Source organism: Vulpes lagopus, chromosome 4 (assembly GCF_018345385.1).
Source record: "Vulpes lagopus strain Blue_001 chromosome 4, ASM1834538v1, whole genome shotgun sequence".
In the NCBI taxonomy this organism is placed as follows: Eukaryota; Metazoa; Chordata; class Mammalia; order Carnivora; family Canidae; genus Vulpes; species Vulpes lagopus.
The window spans coordinates 5,482,459-5,498,556 of record NC_054827.1 but is presented as its reverse complement, the minus strand read 5'-3'; the positions used below and the strand labels follow the sequence as shown (position 1 = coordinate 5,498,556).

At 39.1% G+C, this 16,098-nt stretch overlaps 1 protein-coding gene across 5 annotated transcripts in view; it reads left to right on the top strand.

The window, feature by feature from the left end:
• Positions 1-11,088, top strand: part of LOC121489881 (zinc finger protein 705A-like) — a 28,351-nt gene extending 17,263 nt beyond the window's left edge. For 4 of the 5 annotated variants that reach the window (XM_041753314.1, XM_041753317.1, XM_041753316.1 and 1 more), the window contains 5 exons: positions 5,636-5,722; positions 7,691-7,817; positions 8,506-8,601; positions 9,120-9,202; positions 9,603-11,088. In XM_041753314.1, coding sequence (XP_041609248.1) covers positions 5,711-5,722; positions 7,691-7,817; positions 8,506-8,601; positions 9,120-9,202; positions 9,603-10,253 — 969 coding nt within the window. In that variant the 5' untranslated portion in view covers positions 5,636-5,710 and the 3' untranslated portion in view covers positions 10,254-11,088. The remainder of the gene's footprint in view (positions 1-5,635; positions 5,723-7,690; positions 7,818-8,505; positions 8,602-9,119; positions 9,203-9,602) is intronic. The other variant, XM_041753318.1, reaches the window with a different exon arrangement.
• The last annotated feature ends 5,010 nt before the right edge of the window (positions 11,089-16,098 follow it).

The window sequence follows — 16,098 nt, the reverse complement described above, 5'->3', positions numbered from 1 at the left end:
AAATAAAGTAAAATAAATAAAATAAAATAATAAAATGAAAAAAATAGGATAGAGCTCTTGCTTTAGCTTTTCTTTTTCTTTTCTTTTTTTTTTTTTTTTGAAGACTTTATTTGACAGAGAAAGTACAAGCAGGGGGAGCAGGAGAGGGAGAAGTGGACTCCCTGCTGAGCAGGGAGCCTGATGTGGGGCTCCATCCCAGGACCCTGGGATCATAACCCGAGCAGAAGGGTGACGCTTAACTGACTGAGCCACCCAGGTGCCCCTTGCTTTAGCGTCTCTCCAGTGTTTCTCATAACAACCAAAGTCCACCATTAAATGGTGAGGCCTCTTGGAAAAGAGATGAAAGTTGCTTTTGAGACCTCTGAAAGGATGAAGAATTAAAGGATATAATATATTAAAGAAACAACTAGATCAATGAAGCACAATAGGGAGCTCAGAAGTATACCCACACAAATATGGATACTTGACAAGGGCAAAAGTAATAAAATATTTTCAACAATGAGGGGGGCAGGTAACAACTGGAAATACATATACAAAACAAAATTGAATCTAGACACAGACCTTATACTCCTAAAAAATTAACTAAAAATACATAACAAATCTAGACTATAAAACTCTTAGAAGAAAACATCTAGGTGACCTTGAGTTTAGCAATGACTTTTTAGCTGCAACACCAAAGGCAAGATCATCAAAGAAGTAACTGATAAGCTGACCTTGATTAAAATTAAAAACCTATGCTTTGTAAAAAATACTGTCAAGAAAATGAGAAGACAAGCCACAAGCTGAGAGAAAATATTTGCAAAACACCCATCTGATAAAGGACTTATTCATAATATGTAAAATATTTTAAAACTCAACAATAAGACCAGCTGCATTAAAAAATGGGCAAGACATCTGAACAACCAGCTCACCAAAGAAGATACACAGATATAAAAGAATCATGAAAATATGCTCAACATCATACATCATCAGGGAAATACACAAAAATAAAAAATGAGATACCACTATATGCCATTAGAATGGGGAAAATCCAAAATACTGAGAGTGCCAAATGCTGGTTAAGAATGTAGAGCACCAGGAACTCTAACCACTGCTGGTTGGAATGTAAACTGGTACAGCCACTTTGGAAGATTGTTTGGAAGGTTTTTACAAAATTAAACCTGTTCTTACCATGTGGTCTAGCAATCACACTTCTTGCTATTTATCCGCAAGAGTTGAATACATATGTCCACATGAAAACCTGCATGTGAATATTTTATAGCAGCTTTATTCATAATTGCCAAGATGTGGAATCAACCAAAATGTCCTTCAGGGGGTGATGAATAAATAAACCATCCAAACAATGGTATATTACTCAGTGGTAAAAAGAAATGAGCTATCAGACCACTGAAAACACATGGAGGAGCCTTAACTGCCTGTTACTAAGTAGAAGAAGCCAATCTGAAAATTACATATTATGTGACATTAACTGACGCCAGGAAAACAATCAGTGGTGGCCAGGGGTTGAGGGGGTAGGCAGAGATGAATAGGTAGAGCAGAGGATTTTTAGGTTAATTTTGAAAATACTCTGCTGATACCATAACAGTGGATACATGTCATCATACATTTTCTAAAGCCACTACAAGGTGTAGGTAGCATCATGAGTAAACGCTAACATAAACTAAGGACTTGGGGGAGATAATGATGTAGCAATGAAAGTTCATCAGTTGTAGTAAGTGTACCACTCTGGTGTGGGACTGAGAGGGGAGGCCGTTCTTTGTGGAGACAGGAGGTCTATAGGAACTGTCTGTATTTTCTGCTCAGTTTGTGATGAACCTAAAACGACTCTAAAAAGTATCATTAGAGAAGAAGAAAGCGCATCATCTGTTTTCCTTAATTGCATCTCTGATTTACTTAATTAGAAAAGATTTTTTAAGGCTTGCCTCAATTAGGTTTATATTGGCTGGCATCCAGATTGACCAGAGTGTGTTTTGTATGTGACTAATGAGGTTATCAACTACTTATAAAGATAGATCACTATCAGAAGGGTGATTTATCTGGAGTGAGAAAGAAACTCTGAGGTCCTTTGTGTGGTGGCCGCATCTTCAAAGAGTTGGCTTCCTTAGCTTTTCCATCTATTTGGGTGTGGGTAAGTACTGGGTAGAATTTTTAACAGGAAAGACAGACTCCTGCATCTCAGGGAGGAATTTATAATCAGAAAGTGATGGTGTATCTGGCTGCAGGCACATGGGGCAGGTTTCCTTACTGTGGACATAGAATTTCTCTGTATTTATCATTCAAATGTAATGGTCACAAGGAAACTTGCTGAAATCTACCATTCATGGGTAGATTTTTCTGCATTTAAACCATTGAAATGACAGCACAAATAAATAACCAATTCCGTGACTAGCCTGAAAGGATGTAATTCTATTTAAGTCAAGGCAGAGAGCAAGAGAAACACATACTTTGGTTGGAGTTTAATAAAGTATATCTGTAATGGAGATTTAAACTGGAACTGGAGTAGAAGGAAGATGGGGTGGGAAGTTTGTGGATGGGGGTGGAAACAAAGAATGATAATAATGCCCGGGTTAAAAATAATAGCATTGTGCTTGTTGGTTTGGTAAAGGCATTTAAAATATCAATACTCGGAGCCAACCATTGACTAAGATTCAGACAAAGGAATAATTTCTGTAGTTGGAGGAATGGAGTCACTGTCCTGAGAAACACTTCATTTTAGGTGTAAGTTTGCAAGCAGAAATATCACTAAGAAATGGAAATCCACACAAGAAACTGGATACTTTCAATTTAGAGACAGCAATAGTATAAACTGGAGCAACTGAAGAAATGTGTGAGCCTGCCAGAATATGGTATAAAAAAGAAAAGGAGCTCCCACTAAGTCTTGAGATACTCCAATAGGATTGAGGAATTTTTTGCAGAGGACGTGGGAGAAGGAATGATTATGGAGGGAAGAAGTTCTGAAAAGGAGGTCAAGGTTTTAACCTCTCTGTGTTTCCATGTAAGGATTTATTTCTGGAGAGACCATTAGTGATGTTAACAGTATGTATTTATAAAATAATCAGTGGTGGCCACTGTAGGTCAAAGGCAGAGGAGGATGTGAGCAAAGGACTACTGCACTTCTGGTTTGAATTTGAAGGGAGGAACTTAGGAATTTGAAGGCCAGGAACTGGGGATAAAATAGATCCTGAGGAAATTTGTGCTTCAAGTTACAAGAGATATAATGAACTTAAATGATGCAGGAGATTGTGGAAAGATGGACAGGTTTTTGGGAAAGGAGATTTAATTTATAAATAGTAATACAGTTCTCAACGAAACAGGAGAGAAATGAATTCACTTGGGAGACTCTGGATTGAGAGGTAGAATGACTTCTATTTGATGGGAGAAAAGGAGGAACCAATGGATATGAATGTAGGAGTATCTAGATATTATATGATGAAAAAATGAGTTAGTCTGTCACCTTATGTAATTCACCTCTCTCATAGACTGAATTTTGTGTTCTCAAAAGTCAAATGTTGAAGTCTCAACCCTTAGTGTGTATTTGGAGGCTGGGCCTTAAAACATAACTAAGGTGAGGTCATTAGGGTGGGCCCTAATCCAGTTTGACTAGTGTCTTTGCAAGAAGAGAGAATTAATGGCAGACACATACAGGGGGGTTGCCATCTACAGGCTAAGTGGGGAGACCTTAGAAGAAACCAGCACTGGCGACATCTTCCTCTCATATCCAGTGGCCAGAATTGTGAGAATATACGTTTCTGTTGGTTAAGCCCCTCAGTGAGTGGAACTTTGTTATAGTAGCTTGGCAAACTAACACAGTATGTGTAGTAGGGAATAATCTTGTCATTTGAAAGATGAAAATATGTAGATGCAAAGGGCATGGAGAAGATTTGAAATATTTATGGAGCGTGAAGGTACGATTTAGAGCTGCTAGACACATTTGGTAGCAGTTCTGTTTTTAGACAGGGATCAACTTCTTAGCCATGTGTGCCAAATGCAGTCACAGAAAAGGCAGGTACATGGAGTCACCTGCTGTTGAGATCTTGATGGGGAAATGTGGTTAACAGTCCAGGGAACATAAAAAGTGCTGGTTCTGGTAAGTGCCTGTTGAAATGAGTAAGTGTGGATTAAACTGGGCAGGAAAAATGAAGAGGAGGAAAGCCTGATGTTTGAGAATTGGTCAGTATATAGAGCTTTCCATGTACAGAAAACTGAGTATGGGGTATAATTTCTGTGAAAAACTTAAAGGAGAAGAAGTTGTAATAATAGTAGGGCTTCTGATTAAGACAGACATGCTGGGATATTCCAGGTAAAACCTAGGTGTAGTGTTTAATTTTAAGCTTAAGGAATTTGAGCATGGGAGATAGGCGGAGCAAAATTAAAATACAGATAGGTCATTTTCTATGTAACTTGGTTATTAAAAATTTTTGAACCACTTTTGTTCATTTGTTAAACTGGTAAATAAAATCACCAGATTTATTGTGAGGATTAAATAAATGAATACATGTAAATATCCACACAGTCACATTTGATACAAATGTCTTTTTTTCCTTTTTCTGGACCTCAGGTACAAATGGGTGAGTTAATCCTACTTTTGTTTATGACCCATTATCATCATTTTCCCATGAAATACATTTAACTATTGGTATTTTAGGGGAGAATTTACAGTTTATAAATGCTTTATCACTGTGTGTCTCACACACATTTGTGTGTATATATGTAAATTTGCATGTACATATACATATGTGTTTGTGTATAATGAAATGCAGGGTTAGTGCAGGTAATAAAGATTAATATATAACAGGATTTCAAGGACTTCAGTTACCACTTTACTAAAATAATCTAGAGCAACTAGATTTCTTCCTGAACCACAGCCATTCTGAATTATCTGGCTGTTGTTGAAACATAGCAAGTTTTATATGAAACTTGTTCATTTCTGAAGAATACCAGAGATGGTTTCAAGGTTCTTGGATATTTTAATGAGTAATAGAGGATAGTAAGTGACAGGAATATTATGATTCATATACTCCTGAACATTATGATGCAGGGGATTTTTAAGGACTAGACTTGCAGAATGAGTGCCACCAATCCCTTCAAATGGAATAAATCCTTGAATTGCTTAACCTTATCATAAAACAGAGTTTTTAGTTTTTTGGCATCTAAGTCCATAGGGGACAGATCTGAGAATTGAGGGAGAGCAGGAAAGGAGTGTGGCTCCAGAAGGCTGTGGATGCTGGGGAACCACTGCTTGGATATGAGAAGGAAATCTGAGAACATCCACAGTATTTACCTACAGATGGAAACTAAAATCAACATGTGGCATGAGTCTGGGATTTCTATGCTTTGGAATCAGGGAGGGAATTAAAACTGGGTGCTGTGGGCTGATTAACCTATTTAATTCAATACCTTCAATGTTCTTACTCATAAAATACGTTTATTTGTATGTTTTTTATTAGCAACTATAGGCCTAGTCTTCTTTTGACCATGGAAGAGGAAGCGAGTCCTCTGCATTTCTTGTAAACTGCACTGCATGTTTGTTGGTTAGGCTGGAGGTCACATCTAGTGAAGGTCTGGGGCTTCATGACAAGTAAGACGGAAATTGTGCATAGGACTGGAATCTCATGGCATCTCTCTCCATCCTCAGCTTTGCCTGCTTAGTGCTCGGACTGTTTGTGAGTGAAAAAACAGAGAAAGCCACCTGACAACTGAGTTACTGACAATGCAGCCATTGGTGAGTAGCCTCTTTCTGTTGAAATAACACCCTAGTGCCATCAGATGGGGGAGTTTTTCCTATTGGCCTGAATGTCCAAGCGCAGTCAGAAAGTCTTCTGGGATTTAAGCTCCAGTGAGATGTCTGTCCCCAGGACTCTGGAATGGTTATAATGAGTCAGGAACTCCTCAATAACTAATAGCCTTCCTAATATCACATTAATTTATCCCTAATTTTAAGCTTCCATTAAGCTTATGTATTTACAGAAAAGAAGTTGTTTGCCTTCTCTCAGTCCATATCCTTATTGGGAAATAATTCACCCATTAATCATGGTGTTGGCTCTAATGGTCCTTTCACAGAGGGCTGTGGTGAACAGATGAGCGAGGCGAACACTGGTCCAGTAGGGAGGGGCATTCCCGTGTTACAGGTGCTGGGTAAGGGCTGTGGAGTATTGAAGGGAGCACAAGAGAAGTAGAGACCACAGAACACATGAGAAATCATTTATATTTTTTCCATTTTAAAGTTTTGATAGAATAAATTTGCACTTTTAAAAAATTCTTTTTTTTTTTTTAAAGATTTATTTATTTATTTATTTATTTTTATTATTATTTTTTTTTTTATTTATGATAGGCACACAGTGAGAGAGAGAGGCAGAGACATAGGCAGAGGGAGAAGCAGGCTCCATGCACCGGGAGCCTGACGTGGGATTCGATCCCGGGTCTCCAGGATCGCGCCCTGGTCCAAAGGCAGGCGCCAAACCGCTGCGCCACCCAGGGATCCCTAAAAAATTCTTTAAAAGATAACTAAATTTTCATTATCATTCTTACCCCCCAGTCATACGTTTTACCTTTTTGTAATTAACCTTCTTTTCATATTTGATAACTCCAATTACTGTATAGGGAATATTAACTCCATAATTGTGGTTATATATTCAGAAGGACATATAATAAAATTGAAGATCCTGTAGAAACCTTTTAAGAACTACATAAACCAAAACAAGTCAAGAGACTTCTGTTCCCTGTAGCAAAAGAAGGAGACAGGTGATAACTGGTGTTTTAAAGTCCCAGAGAAAAGTAGGAGTTGGTGTCCTCATAACACGGACATGCTAGGGCTGCTCTCATTACAGCCATCTCAGAGTTTCCTGGCCTGTGCTGCTAAACCTTCTGTTCTGACCTTATACCTTGTGAATACCTGAGTCTGCAGAGTTGAGCAACCCTACACTGTATATACCAAGTTTTGTATGAAACTTGTTCATTTCTGAAGAATGTTAGACATGGTTTCAACGTTCTTGGGAAGGAACAGACAAATGGCTTGTATTTAATACATGTTTACTTAGATAGGAAGAACTGCATGCATTAGTTCATCAGGTCTTTCAGTACTCCTAATAGGTTATTAAAGGTTCATCTACAGGAATGGTGTCATGGTTTAAAAATGGCAAGTCATGGTTGTTATTTGCCTGATGACGAGTCTGTAAAGTTACTTGAAATTAATCAGAAAGGGAGTTTTAGTTATGAATTTTCAAATGCCAATTTTATAATCACATGTCTGAAATCAGAATTAACCAGTTTTTGTTTTAGACTTTCTTTTTATTTTATGTATTTATCTTGTAAGTAGGCCCCACAGCCAACATGGGGCCTAAAACTCATGACCCAAAGATTAGGAATTACATATTCTACTGACTGAGCCAGCCAGGTGCCCCCATAATTAATCTGTTGTCAAAAAAAAATTACAGGTTATATTATATCACACTTCATGTGATATTCCCTTATAATAAAGTTTTATTAATTCAGACTGTATCTCTGTGATGTATCTAAAAGGCAGATGCCAGTTTAGCACCGAGAATGAATTGACAGGAACCCCAGATTCAGTTTGGTCTTTCTACAAACCTAGCTCCTCCACCCTCTTCCTCAGTGCTGTTATCTTAACCCTCCTACACTGGACATTGGTAGGGAATGTTTTGTCTAAAACAGAATATCCATGATGTTTTAGGAATCAGTGACATTTGAAGATGTAGCTATAGACTTCTCCAAGGAAGAGTGGGCCCTGTTGGACATGTCCCAGCGAAAGCTATTCAGAGATGTAATGCTGGAAAATATACGTCATCTGGTCTCTCTGGGTGAGTCTGCCAACATGTATACATATACGGATGGGTGGGTGGGCCGGCAGGTAGCCAGTTAACAAGTATCTGGAACAACTTCTGCATACCCACTCCACTCTAGCCTGAACCTTTCATAGACCTTACCTGAAAGAAGGTTGTTTCTTTATATTTAACTACATCTAGCTTGTCACCCCATTAGAACATAATTTTAACCACAATTCAATGTCTTTGTTGCTACTCAGTCTCTCACACTCAGAGCAGAACTGGGAACTCAATAATAAAATGATTAAACATTTTCTGAATTATTATTCTGCTCTAGTTGCTATGCCAAGGGTTGAAACCAGACTAGTGACAATAACAGAACTTTGATTATTCTTGTAGAGCTTATTTGGTGTCTCTTAGAAAGTAATATTCAGCCCACTATGGAGAAATTTAATTTCTCCATTTCTGAAAAGACTAAGGATTCTGCATTATGTCTGTGAATTTGGGCTTAGACATCGGCATCCAGAGGTCCTCACTATTTGGGATACAGTATGTGGATTTCAGTTTTTTCCATTCAAGCTATTGTTCCCTGTACTGAACTTCAGTATTTTCCTTATTCCTCCTCAGTACCCTGTCCTGGGCTTGATGATTATAGTTTTTGTGAGGAAGAGGACTTTTCTTAGTGCAAAATTTAAAAATCCCTGTACCTTTTTTCAATGAACAGGGTATCAGCATTGCAAATCAGATGTAGTTTTCCAGTCGGAGCAAGGAGAAGAGCTGTGGAGTGAAGGAACTGGATTTCTCCAAGGCCAGAGTCCAGGTGAGCAGCAGGGGCCTGTGCTTCAGTATGAGGAGGTATCTACTTGGTAGTATGCTCTTGGAAATATCAACTGATGATTTTGTCAAATGAGTGATATTTTCTAAAATTTAGAGGATGGACACTGGGGCAAAATTATTCAGATGTTGTCATTATTCCTTGCATGTGTCAATGATTCATGTTTCCTCTCGCCAATGTCTTTTTGGCTTTAGGAAAAGCATAGTCATGTACTTAATGAAGTTAAACTTTCAGGCAGTAACTCCTGCCCTAGTATTCTCCTTTGAAGGTTTCCCTTCTCTTTCCCTTCTCTTTCCTTAACTTACCTTCGTTATAATATTGTCATAATTAAATCCTGAAAATCTTTGTCAATTAGGATTCCTAGAATATTCCTTCATTTGATATATTTACTCTATCAAAGTGCCAATTTTTAAAACATACTCATGTGGGTCTAGGTGCTTTTCAACATTTCATTCCCCTAATGCCATTCTAAATATTTGTTTGTTTTTTTCCAATTATCTTAGGCAGAGAAAGTGCCCTTAAAGAACAAGAAATGGTAGCCACACAACATATCAGCAGAAAGGACACATCTACAATCATACCAGCAGTAAGTTTCATGGGTAGTAACCTTGGTCATCCAAATGAAAAACCTAGAAATAGGATGTTAGTAATTGAGCACAACAGCGGCACTAAATGGCTGAGCCACCCAGGCTGCCTAACCTATATCTTAAAAGTAAAAGACAACTGCATAAACACTGATTATATGCCTAGTCTTTGAAACATATTGAAGTCTTCAAAATTAATCTTTAAGCTCTGTAGTTCGAATGCTACAAAAGATAAAAATCTTTATGTAGCGGGGACAGACACATCATGTGTATGCAAGTAATATGGGGGAAGATTTCAATTGGAGACTATCACTGAATGATAATTTAGGATTCCTATGTAGACAAATGAACATATGGATATATAGGCCAAGCTTTAACAACCTTTCATCTCTTTCCCAAAAGCAGAAATCTCATACTCCAGAGGATCCCTTTGAATACAGTAATTTGGAAGAAGATTTTACTCATAGCTTCATGTTGACTCAACATTTGTTAACTCACACAGAAAAGACACCTTTTATCAGTAAACAGTGTCCAAAATCTCTTAGTGACCAGTCATACCTTAATCACCATAAGCAAATTCACACTAGAGGTAAATCGTGTGAGTGCCACCTGTGTGGAAAAGCCTTTAGTAATTGCTCGAGCCTTAGAAGACACGAGATGACTCACACTGGAGAGAAACCGTATGAATGCCATATCTGTGGGAATGCCTTTATTCAAAGCTCTGACCTTAGAAAACACAATCTAACTCACACTGGAGAGAAACCATATGAATGTCATCTGTGTGGAAAAGCCTTCAGCCAGTCCTCCAACCTCAGACAGCACGAGAGAACACACACTGGAGAACAGCCATATGAATGTCATCTGTGTGGGAAAGCCTTCAGTAAATGTTCTGCCCTTCGACGCCATGAGAGAACTCACACTGGAGAAAAACCTTACGAATGTCATCTATGTGGGAAATCCTTCAGTCAGTGTTCTGCTCTGAGACGACATGAGGGAACCCACAATGGAGAGAAAATTATGAATGCCTTCAGTAAATATTCCGACCTTAGGTAACATGATATTATAAGCCTAAGGAATGTGGAAGAGACTTCAACCATAGCTTTAACACTTAAACACACCAGAGGACTTGCACATTGAAGAAATTGTCTGTAATCAGTGTAGAAGATCCTTCAGTCATTCTTACTCATTTGACATACGCAAACTTACACAGAAGAAATCCCTTTACGTGTGACATTTATGCAGCAAAAGCATCCATCAGTGGTCTGACCATAGGTAACATGAGAGAACTCACTCTGTCAATATAAGGAATGGAGAGGTCTTCAGCACCAGCTCTCACCTTTAAACACACTATTGGGCCTGCACGGGGGAGAACCCCTAGATCTATAATCACTGTGAACAGTATGCCACCAGCACCAGGTGTAGTGTACACAGAAAACCCCAGTGAAGTCTGAATAAACACTAACACAGGATGTAAGGATGAATATTCTTGAGGAATAACCATTCATACTGTGGTGAAAAATCCTCAGAAACCCTTTGTTCATAAAGAAGCACTTGGGGCTGTACAAATCACTCAGTGTCAGTGATCACTTATTTCTCAGCCAATACTGAAGTTCTTATATGAAGAGATGGCAGTTGTGAAATCACTGTAGAGAATTCACATTAGAAAACCAAGTCTAGGGAAGAATCTCTAAAATTAGAGCCTCTAACTTTCAATTTAGCCAACAATTCAAGATTTTGAGAAAAATAACTATTCATGGGGAAAATGTGGCATATAAATGCAAAAAAAAGTGATTCAAGCATATTGAATACAGAATTTTATAAGAAATAAAACATTTTCAATACATTATTACTTGTAAATATTTAAACAATAAACCCTACTGCTGATAAATCTTTTTTAAAAAGATTTCTTTTTAAAAAAGAAAACAAAAGCCAGACAAACCCAAGTTGTCTAGGCAAAGTTGCTGAGGTTCTAGTTTTTTCTATACAGTCGTAAACACATGGGTTTGAGCCTGCATTCCTTGGTACGTGGATTAGAGATGCAACAAGACTCTGAGTCTCCCCTTTCTCCAATAGCCCTTTCCACGCAGCTCAGCTCCCTCACTCCAATTTCCCAACAACATTAGTAGGGTCCTTCTGCACCCGGGTGGTGGTACAACAGAGACCTCCCCTGCAACTGACAGATTTCTCACTGTGCTATGACCCTCCTTGCAGGACCATGAGGCCAGTATCCCAGACATCTTGATGTATATCATGAGGTTGTCCCCAGCCCTACTGGACCCCTGGGCAACTTTGGTCTTCCCAGACCAAGAACATTACTTGGAGTTTTTCCATGGAGGTTCTGTTGGGGCAGAAGTTCATCCCACAATCACATCTTACATCTTAAGTGATTCCTGAACCACACACCTACCTGGTCCCCAAAAAGAGCCACTGCTGTGCACCCCCATAGCAGTCCTGCAAAGAAAATTCTAGAATGATAAAATCCCCTCACCTATCAGAAACCATATAAGCCCTTATCATTAACCTAATGTAGTCTTCTCCAAACAAAATGAAAATTCTCAAAAAGGTAGTCTTCCTGGTTTTGGTCTCAGGGTATGGAAATGGATTACTCTTCACCAAATCCCAATACCGGACCTAGACCTCAAGGAAAGATGTTCTCTAGAGACAACTTGGCTAATTCGTTCTCTTCCCAAACTGGCACAATCCCAGAATCTTAGCCTGAGGCCAATTAAATGAGCACATCTCTGGGTGGAACTGATATTTAAAGAAAATATCCACAGTGATTCCACTGTGTAGCCAGGGTAAGTCAAGTCATGTGTGAGGACAATGAGCAATCAATATCCAGCGTCTTGGCGCCCTGGCTGGAGAGGCAGGCTCTGTGATCAGTCAGGGACACAGGGAGGTGTGAACAAGGGTATAAGGGAACATATGAGTGATTAGAAGTTCAGACCCTGGGAAAAACACCATGGGTTCTAATTTTCACTGTCACAAGCCGATGAGATGTCATTACTGAACCTTTTTGTGACTCATTTTCCTTAGTTCTAAAATGGAAGTAGGCTTAGTGCCTTCATCATAACTCTTACAATGAAGAGTTTTTTTCATTTTTTTAAATCCCCCCCAAAAAAAATCTGAAAATGAGTGGCACTGCATACACCAAGCTGTTATTACAGGTAATAGGTACTTTGTGTTTACAAGTAGTATTTTACAAATTAACTTGAGATGTGAATATACCACTCTGTCTTATTTTTACATTGAAATATTTCACAGTCATCCTTAAAAATATAACCAGGATGTATTATAATATGTATTCTGCTTACAATATGTAATTTACTCCCATGCTACAGTTGGTTTCATGTAGACTCCTGGGCCTCAACTAAACTTGAGACCCATCTGATAGCTCAGCCAGAAATCATACCCTCTGCTTCAGTGTGTCTCTAGGACTGAGGGGGCTGGTCCTGGAGCCTGCTGGGGGTGGGGTCTGTGCTAGTACCGTAGCCCCTAAGATTGATGTAGAACCCCCTTCTCAGAAGAGGCCCTGTCCCAGGGGGGTTCATCTCCACCGACCCAGGGATGTGAATGTGCTGGGAAGTTGTACTGAGATCAAGGGATTTTACAACAGATAAAGGAAAATTCTAGGACTACAAGGGGACAGAATCACAACTAGCTTTGTTTGGGTGGCACACTGACAACATACCTGTACAAGGAAGTCCACACAAGTTGACTCCTTCCAGAGGCAACATCTAAATGAAGTCTCTGTCACAGATGGGGAGTCTCTGGGTCAGAAGTACAGGGGGAGAGGGGGTTGGCTGGCAGCAGCTTGGAGACTTGTATACAGTCTATAGTTTACATTTATGGCTAACACTGTGTGCAATGTCAGGGTATGCACAGCACGCAGGCCATACCATAAACAGTTAAATATCTGCTAATTCGAGCTGTTTAAAACAATTCAGTGTAAAAATTTGAGTTTGGCACTGGCAGGCTTTTAAGGCCTGGTCTGTAAAGATTAAGGCCTAGTCTGCTGTAAAGAAGTAAAAAATACAAAGTAAAAATACTTCGGTTCATTTATCAACTACTTGATAATTTCAATAGACTTTTCTTCATATTCCTTCGTTATTTCCTTAATCTGCTCAGATCCAATGTTGCAATCTTATTTTTCATTTCAGTTGTACTCTTCAGTTCCAGAATTTCTATATGATTCCATTTTATAATTTCTATCTCTTTACCAAAACTCTCCATTTGGTGAAACACTGTTCTTCTGGTTTCCTAAAATTATTTAGCATCACTGAGATGCTAGTTTTTTAATTTTTTAAAAGATTTTATTTATTTATTCATGAGAGACACAGAGAGAAAGAGGCAGAGACACAGGCAGAGGGAGAAGCAGGCTCCATGCAGGAAGCCCGACATGGGACTTGATCCCGGGTCTCCAGCCAGGACCAGGCCCTGGGCTGAAGGCAGCACTTAAAACGCTGGGCCACCCGGCTGCCCAAGACACTAGTTTAAAAGCCTTTGTCTAGTAAGTCCAATGTCTGTGCTTCCTCAGAGACCATGTCTTTCAATTTTCATTTCCCAAGAATGGGGTGTACTTTCTTGTTTCTTTATACAGCTCATCATTTTTTGTTGAATACTGGATATTTTAAATATTATATTGTGCCTCTGGAAATCAGATCCTCCTGCCTCCCCAGAGTTTGTTGCTACGTTATGAGGGCTGTCCTGGTTGAGTGACATTTCTCAGCTGTTTGTAATGGCTCTTTGTTGTGTGTGGCCCTGAAGTCTCTTCTGTTAGTCTAGTGGTCGGTCACCTTGTGATTTCAGAGAGAGCTCCTTAAATGCCGGGAGACAAACCACCACAAAGCACTCTGCTAGTCACTGCAGACGCCCCTGCGCCGGCGCTCTGCTCCACAGGGCGCAGGCAGGGAGTTAACTGTCTTCCTTCCTTTGCTGTTGCTCTGGTGCTGAAGGCAAACTCATGTGGTCCTCTCAAGGGTTTTCTAAGAATATGTCCAGCCACGGACATCAGCATGGCCCTTGGATTGCCCAGTGCACAGGAGATTTTCAGTGTCCTTCATCCCTTGATTATGTCCCAGCATCTTCCTTCCCAGGTGTTTCGGTCTGCCTGCCTCTGGCCTCCCTGGTTGGCCCCTTGCCCAGACAGGTGTGGCTAGCATGTTCACTGACATGCTCTTGGCAGTGTCACCCAGGAGCTCCTAAAAGCTCTGGGGCAGTTGAAACAAAGGAAAGACCCTGAGTCTGCACCTCTTGGAGCCTCTGAGGTCAGAACACACAACCACAATTCTCTGCGAACAATGCAAGGGTTACACGGGCACGAACACGCTGCACCTGCACCAGAACTGGGCCAGGGTCACGGCTTCCACAAAGCTGGGGAGTGTGGCATGGTAGGTTGGTAGGCAAAACACCGCGGTGCTGTTTACTGAAATTAAGTAGCTCTTTTTTTCATTAAGCATACCCCCAGTTATCTAAACTATCTATAGCTCATTCTCCAACTTATTCTTACGATTTTTGTTTTCCTAGTTCAGTTCTGTTTTTTCTCTCATTTGAAGATTTTGACTTAACACTCTTTTAAAAAGCTCCCTGCTCAGTGGGGAACCTGCTTCTCCTACTGCTCTGCCTACTTGTCCTCACTCTCTCTTTCTATGTCAAATAAATAAATAATTTAAAAAATAAATAAAAATAATTAGATCATGTCCAGTTTTTTTCTTTTGTATCAGTAAATAATTCTTCTATTTTCTGACATTTCATATTTTGATTGTTTATATGAATATACCTTATAATCTAATGCATTTGTTTATAATGAATGACTTTTACTATATGATAGTTTTGCTCTTACAGATTCCAGTCATTCCAAGTTACTTAGCCCCTTCCTACCACTACCTACATTTTTAATGAAACTATTCTGTAACATTATTTTATCTTGAGATTCACCTACCTTCCAAGTGATTATTTTCAAATTTAAATTCATTAAGATTTACTATTTTTGCTATAAAACTCCATGGCATTTGACAAATGCATATTGGCCACCACTCAAGTATCATACAGAATGTTTCACTTATTCAATCTTCTCCTTTCACAGACCCCTGGTAGCTACTGATCTATTTAGGATTTCTATAGTTTTTCATGTTTTCCTAGATCATAAAGAGATAATATATTATGTATCATTTTAGACTGGCTTCTTCTACTTAGAAATATTCATGTAACATTCATCCATGTCTTCATGTGGCTTCATAGTTTAGTGTTTTCCATTGATGGATAGTATTCCATGCCACGGTTATAAATTTTGGTTTTGGTTATATGGTCACCTACTGAAGGACATCTTGGTTCCTTCCAGTTTGGGGCCATGATGATAAAGCTACTATAAATATCCATGTGCTGCTTTTGGTGTAGCCATAAGTTTTTGGTCCAGATGGGTAAATATGCAGAAGTACAACTATTACAGGTATAATGAGACTCCTGTTTCCATTGTAAGAAACCTGCCAGACTCCTTTCTAAAGTGTCTGAGGCCTCTTCATTCCCATTAGAGTTCCTGGTGGTTCTTCATGCTGGTCAGCAAAATGTTTTGTCATTTTTTTTCTAAATGTTAGCCCCACCCTAATGTGCAGTAGTAAGTGGTATCTCATTTAATTTGCCTTTTCCTAATAGCAAGTGATGCCAAGGGTCATTTTGTATGTTAATCTGCTATGTATCTTCTACGGTGGTGTTTCTCTTCAGAGCTCTACTTATTTTTACCTTTTTTAACTTTCTTGTTAGATTTTATGAGTCTTTACCATATTTTCTATACAATTCCTTTTTTTTCTGATATCCCTCCTGCCAACACCCTGTTGTCAGCAGAAGTCTTTTTATTCTCTTAACAGAATCTCCTGCAGAGTAACATTTTAATTTTGATGGA